This window comes from Hylaeus volcanicus, unplaced genomic scaffold (genome assembly GCF_026283585.1).
Source record: "Hylaeus volcanicus isolate JK05 unplaced genomic scaffold, UHH_iyHylVolc1.0_haploid 11868, whole genome shotgun sequence".
NCBI classification, from domain to species: domain Eukaryota; kingdom Metazoa; phylum Arthropoda; class Insecta; order Hymenoptera; family Colletidae; genus Hylaeus; species Hylaeus volcanicus.
The window spans coordinates 5,421-12,467 of record NW_026532892.1 but is presented as its reverse complement, the minus strand read 5'-3'; the positions used below and the strand labels follow the sequence as shown (position 1 = coordinate 12,467).

Below are 7,047 nucleotides of genomic sequence, written 5' to 3'. Positions count from 1 at the left end.
GCTCCGGCCGGGCCGCGGGTTCGTCCGGCCCGTGCGCCGAAGAGGGCGGCGCTATCCCTCACCGTCGCCCCGGGCAGCGCCATGACCTATTCAGAGGTCATGGCAAAGGCGGTCGCTGGCGTGCGGTTACGGGATGTCGGGGTAACCGGCATCCGGTACCGCAAGGGGCAGACCGGGTCCTCCATTTTGGAGATCCCGGGCCCGGACAGCGCGGCCGGAGCTGACCGCCTGGCCGGTCGCCTGGCGGAGCTGTTCGCCGGCACGAACGTGAGGGTGTCCAGGCCGATTAAATCCGCCGAGGCGCAGGTTAGCGGCCTGGACGAATCCGTCACGACCGACGGCGTGGCGGCGGCAGTTGCCACGGTAACCGGGTGCCGGGTGGACGAGGTGCAAACCGGCAACATCCGGCGTTCCCGGTCGGGGCTGGGCACGAGAGTGCACGGCGCCCTTGCGCTGCCCGGTCTGTGCTGACCTGGGCAGGCCAGCCACCACCGCCTCGGGGCCAAAAAATGTGCCCCTCCACCGCCAAAGTAGGGGAGGAAGGCGCGCGTGACGACCCCGAGTTCGGGCGAATCTACGCCGGTCAATCGACCGGCGGCAGATGCGCCGGCGCTGGCGCCGGCTGAGTCGCTGCGAGCGAGATCTTCCGCTGCGATGGAGGGAGGATCCGGCACGGGGGAGGCCATGGACATGGCCTAAAGTTCATGACCCCGTTCCGGATCCTCCAAGCCAACCTCAACCACTCGGCCAGGGCGCAGGACTTACTTGTCCACTGCCTGGCCGAGTTAGGTGTGGAGTTGGCGGTCGCCGCGGAGCCATACCGCGTCGCCGACCGCCTGAACTGGGTGGCCGACGCGTTGGGCTCCGTGGTGATAGTGGGCGGCGACACCGCGGCCCTCCGCGTGTTCGCCCGCGGCGACGGGTTCGTCGGGGCGGAGTGCGGCGGCCTGGCCCTGATCGAGGTCTACGCCCCTCCGAGTGCCCCCCTCGCGGTTTTCGAGTGGCTGCTGGACGGGGTCCGGGACGCATTGTCCCGCTCTCCAGTAGCCCGAACGCTCGTGCTGGGCGACTTCAACGCCAAGTCCACGGCGTGGGGTGGCCCAGCCACGGACGCAAGGGGTCGGGCAGTGCTGGAGTTGGCGGCGAGCGCGAACCTCCGGCTGCTTAACCGGGGCTCCGTGAGCACGTGCGTGCGGTGGCAGGGCGAGTCGATCGTCACTTGTCGTGGGCGACGCCTGCCGCCGCGCGTCTCGTGTCGGGATGGAGGGTAGCGGAGGAGGTGGAGTCCCTCAGTGACCACCTCTACATCCTTATGGATGTCTCCGTTGACCCTCAGTACCATCCCGCTCGCGGACCCGCGCCGGGCCGACCGCCGCGCAGATGGCCGCTGAAGCGCTTGGAGAAGGACGCCCTGATGGCGGCCGCCCTCGCCGCGTCCTGGCCGGATACCCCGGCTGGACCGGTCGTGGACGTCGATCGGGAAGCTGACTGGTTTCGGGAGTCATTGACGGTGGAGTACGACGCCACCATGTCCCGACCCAGGAAGCTCCCGAGGCGGGCCGCTTACTGGTGGTGCGACGAGATTGCCGCGCTGCGTGTTACATGCAGCGCGGCGCGACGTCGCTTCACGAGGGCCCGCCGGAGACGGAACCGCGACCCGGCGAGGGAGGCGGCGCTGTATGAGTTCTACCGAGAGGTCACGGTGGACCTCCAGCGCGCCATCAGGAGGGCCAAGGCGAGCGCCTGGGGAGAGCTCCTGGGGACTCTGGACAAGGATCCATGGGGGCGGCCCTACCGCCTTGTGCTGCGTCGCATGCGCCCGGCCGCCCCCCTGTTACGGAGTCCCTCGACCGCCCCCCGTTCTGGAGCGTGTCGTGGATACCCTCTTTCCGATAGATCCAGAGGAGGGTCCGCGGCCGCTCCTTTCGGCGGAGGCCAGTAACTGGTCCGCCGGCATGGGGGTCACCGAGGGGGAGCTCGGGATGGCCGTCGGGCGAATGGTGGCCAGGAATACGGCACCAGGGCCCGAAGGCATCCCTGGGCGGGCGCTCGCTTTGATGCTGCGCGTCCTGTGTCCCCGGCTCAGGCGGCTGTTCGACGGCTGCCTAGAGTCGGGGCGGGTTCCGCTGGCCTGGAAGCAGGCCCGGATGGTCCTTATCCCGAAAAAGGGAAAGCCCGCGGATTCGCCCTCCGCGTATCGGCCGATCTGCCTCCTCGACGAGGCGGGCAAGCTCTTCGAGCGTGTGCTCGCTGCCCGCCTGTCGGGGGGCCTGTCCGACGGGAGTATGCAGTTGGCTGACTGCCAATACGGTTTCCGCGAGGGCCGGTCGACGCTTGACGCGATCGACCACGTCCATGCCCTCGCGGACCGGGCGGTCTCCCGGGGTGGGGTGACGTTGGCGATTAGTCTCGACATCGCCAACGCATTTAACACCCTGCCCTGGGGCACGATCCGGGAGGCGCTCCGAGAGCACGGAGTGCCTCCATATCTACGGGTCGTGTTAGCCGACTACCTGTCGGACAGGTGGATCGAGTACCCTGGCAGAGGCGGGGTGCCGATGCGTCGGAGGGTCAGCCGAGGCGTGCCCCAGGGGTCCGTTTTAGGACACCTGTTATGGAACTTTGGGTACGACTCGGTGTTGCGCGGGCTCCTCCCACCCGGTGTCTTTGTGATCTGCTACGCAGACGACACATTGATCATCGCGGTGGGTCGGGATGGGACCAGGGTCCACAGGCTGGCGGAACTAGCGGCCGCGATCGTGGTCGCGAGGATCCAGGCTCTGGGGCTTCGAATCTCGCCGCAAAAGACGGAGGTAGTCATGTTTCATGGGCTGCCTCTGACGCGGCGGGTCCCCCAGACCTGGATCCGCGTGGGTGATGCGGCTGTCCGGGTCGAGGGCCGGATGAAGTATCTCGGCCTCGACCTGGACGGCCGGTGGCGCTGGGAGGGGCATTTCGACCGCCTGGTCCCCCGAATTGAGGCGGTGACGACCCTGTTAGGTCGTCTCCTGCCCAATCTCGGGGGACCGGAAGAGAGGGTCCGCCGCCTCTACCTGGGGGTCGTGCGATCCATGGCCCAATACGGGTCACCCGTATGGGCGCGCGACCTGGTGGCCTGCCGTCGTGGGCGGCACCTGCTGCGCCGCGTGCATCGGCATATGGCCATCAGGATCGCGCGCGGGTATCGCACGATCTCCCACGAGGCGGCGACCCCTTTGATTTTCAGGAGCAAGATCTCCGCCGGAACGGGGGCGATCCGCAGGACGAGGCGGTCGAAGCCTACCGGCGCCAAAGGTGGCAGCTGGCCCGCGAAAAGTGGCGGCGCCAGCTCCTGGAGAGCGGCGCCGCCCGAAAGAGGACGGTAGCGGCGATCCTGCCGAGCTTCGATGCTTGGCTGGACCGCCGACACGGGCGACTCACCTACCGGCCCACGCACGTGCTCACCGGACATGGTTGAGGCGGGCCAGGCGACTGCGGCTAGCTGCCGCCCCTGCCGCAGGGGGGACTGGTCCCCCCCCGTAGACCCTCACCTCCTCCTGGCAGTCTGCCGCGTAGGGCGGCCCTGCACACGTAGGCGGCGAGCTCAAGCTTTGGGCTCGCCGACGGCCAGCAGGGCCGCCGGGCATGGGGGGGGGGGGTTCGTCACCCGACGCCACCCCCCCACTCCTTTGGAACATGCCCGGCGCTTGCGCTGCGGGGGGCCGTTAGCCCCATCGCGGCATATTTCCCTGTGGGTCGGGGAACAGAATACGCCCACAGTAATCCCTGCTTGAGGCGACTAAAAGGGACAGGCGAGAACGGGGGCTGTGGCACCCGCGGTCAGGTGGGGAGGTATTCACTCCCCACCGGAGATGGCACTCCTCCCTTCGTTGGGGGGGGGGGGCGCGGGGGCCCACCGGTAGCGTTCGTAAGAGATCCCGGTGCCCCTCCCCAATGCGCCGTGGCAGGCCACCGTGAGGTTTTAGTGGGTATTCCCCTTGATATCAAATCAAGGGGCGAGTCCCACACTACCCCCTCCTTATGAGGGGGCGTGCGTAAACGCATTTCCTCACGTAAAAACAAAAAAAAAAATTGGTAACAGTCGTGCGTTATATTGTGAGTTTTTGTTCTTTTGTTGTTCCATATTTTATTCCATTCTTCTTTCGATGAGTGTTGTATTCTTGTAATCAATTCTTGGTATGGGATTTCTTTTTTATTATTTGTAGTCATGGTTGTCGCTTCTCTTGCAATGAGGTCTGTTTTTTCGTTGCCAGTGATGCCTTGGTGGGAAGGTACCCAAGTAATTGTTATGTTTTTGTTTTTATTTGTAAGTTTGGTGCACGCTTCTTGGATTTTTGGGATGATTTCGGAGTTATTCTTTTCGTTTACGTTCACTAAGGCTTTTATTACATTTATGGAGTCGGAATATATAACGTGGTTTTGTAAGGGATGTGTAGATATAAGGTTGACAACTTCCAGAATTCCGTAGGCTTCAGCGGTAAAGATAGGGGTAGATTTAGGTAGGCTTTGTTTTATTACGGTGTTTTCAGTGATGACAGCATATTCCACTCCATTCTCCATTTTTGATGCATCAGTATACATTTTATTGTGGTGCGTGAAGTTATAATCCAGTTCTAGGAATTTAGATTTGTGTTCTATTGGACTTTTTTGATTTTTTGGAATATCTGCCAACTCTGTATTGGTTTTTGGAGGTTTTATAGTCCAGGGAGCTATATTTCCATGTTGCGTTCCATAATTGGTGTTTTTTCAGTATTGTATGAGTTGAAGTACTTAGTAATCCTGGAGTGAAATGGAGTTGTTAGTTTGGGCCTTTTTGTATATAGGTCTAAAGATTTGTTGGAAAATACGTTGTGATACGTTGGATTATTTGGAGTAGAGGCAATTTTCGTTGCGTATTTTAGACTGAGTACCTTTCGTCGTTGTTCGAACGATGTTTCCTTGGCTTCAAATAAAATGCTGGGTATGGGACTTGTTCAGTAACTTCCAGTGATGATATCTAATGATGAGTTTTGGATTGGTTGTATTGTCTTTAGCACGTGAGGTTTAGCTGAGTTGTATGTAATGGCACCGTAGTCAATTTTTGATCTTATCAGTGCCTTGTAAGTTGTTAGGAGGGTTTCTGGATCTGCTCCGCACTTGTTGTTTGTTAGTACCTTGATAATATTTTGTCTTTCAGTACATGCTTTTTTTAGGTATTTAATGTACGGGGTCCAGGTTAGTTTGGTATCAAAAATGAGACCGAGTATTTTAACATTATCTACAAATTTAAGTTTGGTATTTCCCATGTAGATATTTGGGTTGGCCTGGATTTGTTTCCTGGAGAACACGATGCACTGTGTTTTTTCTGCTGAGAATTTAAGGCCTGCCTTATTGGATCAGTTTTGAAGACTATTTATGCTCGATTGTATTAGTTCTCTACTTGTATTTGTGTTCTTCCCGCTGCATGTTATTACAAGGTCATCTGCAAATATGCGCTATTTTATATGTATAAATTAGTTCGAAACAGATTGAAACATGAGCCGACCGGCGAATGATAGCTAACGCATACAAACTCAGACGCGTACGTGTATTCCGAGCCTAAACAATCGACGACTGAACGCCTACACACACAGTGCCACAGACGCGTAGCTATACGCAATATTCATTGTTGTTGCAGCAATGGTATTTTGCAAACATCTCGGAAACTAAGGGCGAGCGACGGTTATATGTATAGGAAAAAGTTGTTCAAAATGTTGATTTCTAAAACATATTTAAAAATCATCGAAATCGGAGAGGATGTACCTGTTCTATATTATTACCGCTAGAAAGACTTCTTCTTTGAAGTTCTTACTTGCTTTCCTTTATATTTTTTTCTGTATTTTTATATAATATAAAAATATATCTTCACTCGCCACGTGTGTGATTTGACCATTAGAACAATCCATAGACTAGCGCCGACACGTATGATGTTACGAGCCAGGGCGATAGCGAAGCGCGTGTGAGCTCTGCGAGTGGGTTGAATTCAAGAATCGGAGAAGATACGATTAGTCCTGTTTAGTTCAATGGATCCAAATATTGAGGATGGAGTAGAAATCGCAGACGACTCTGACGCGAAGTCAGATAGCTGCTGGGAATTGGTATCTCCCGGTAAAGGGTAATCGTAGGGTTGGTATCTTCCGGGAGCATGAGGCAGGACGCACGCTTTCCTGGCACTGGGGCAGTTGGTTGAGGTCACCATGCCTCTTCCACAAATCTCCAAGTCGGGTCAAAAGCCACGACCTAGCTGATGTTCCCTTATACCAGGGAGGCGCTTTGGCGTCATCCTGGGCGGGAAATTTCGGCGAAGTTGGCGGGATGCGTCCGGTGCCGACTCGGACGCCTCGACAAGCTCCGTTGTGTCGGCCTCGTCCAGGCAGCGCGTCCTCGCGGGTCTTCGCTGCTCCTGCGGCTTTGCCGACGGGCGCTGACGTGGAGGGCCTCATCCGCCGCCTCTGCGGCGAGATGGAGGAGCGCCTGGCCGCGCGTCTGGGGGCGAAATTAGGCGGGGTCCCGTCTTTAGTGCCCGCTACGTTGGTGGCCGCACCGGGAGCGACTGCGCCCGCTGCGGGTTCCGCCTCACGGGCGGCGCACGCGGAGGTCCCCGATACGGCCGGGTCTCCGTGTACCTCATCCTCGAGGAAAAGGAGGAGGCACCGTGAGAACGCGACAGAGCGTGGAGCTGCCGGTGGTTCTGCGGCTGCGGAGCCGCTGACCGCACGGCTTGAAACGCGTGGGCAGGCCCGTGCTGGTCGCGCCGTCGCCCCTGGGAGTGCCAGATCATGGATAAGGCGGTGAGCAGCGTCCGACTGGCGGATTCCGGCATCACCGGCATCCGATACCGGAAGGGCCAGACTGGATCCTCCATCCTGGAAATTCCGGGCCCGGACGGTGCCGCGGGGGCGGAGCGCCTAAACGAGCTGTTCAGGGGATCCAATGTCCGAGTGTCAGGAGCGCTGATGCGCGGATAAGCGGCCTGGACGAGTCTGTCTCCGCCGCGGACTTGGCGGCCGCTGTGGCTGCAGTAACTGG

General features: G+C 58.9%; 1 protein-coding gene across 1 annotated transcript; it reads left to right on the top strand.

Moving 5' to 3' along the window:
• The first annotated feature begins 704 nt into the window (after nucleotides 1-704).
• On the top strand, nucleotides 705-5,289 carry LOC128882461 (uncharacterized). Its single transcript, XM_054134060.1, has 3 exons — nucleotides 705-1,178; nucleotides 1,337-1,572; nucleotides 5,193-5,289. Exons 1-3 carry the CDS (start codon nucleotides 705-707, stop codon nucleotides 5,287-5,289), a joined length of 807 nt encoding a protein of 268 aa, XP_053990035.1.
• The last annotated feature ends 1,758 nt before the right edge of the window (nucleotides 5,290-7,047 follow it).

Coding starts and splice junctions, on each gene's coding strand:
- LOC128882461 (XM_054134060.1), top strand. CDS start 705: ATGACCCCGTTCCGGATCCTCCAAGCCAACCTCAACCACTCGGCCAGG. Junction 1,179..1,336: donor GGCTGCTTAACCGGGGCTCC/GTGAGCACGTGC, acceptor GTTGACCCTCAG/TACCATCCCGCTCGCGGACC. Junction 1,573..5,192: donor AGGCGGGCCGCTTACTGGTG/GTGCGACGAGAT, acceptor TGCTTTTTTTAG/GTATTTAATGTACGGGGTCC.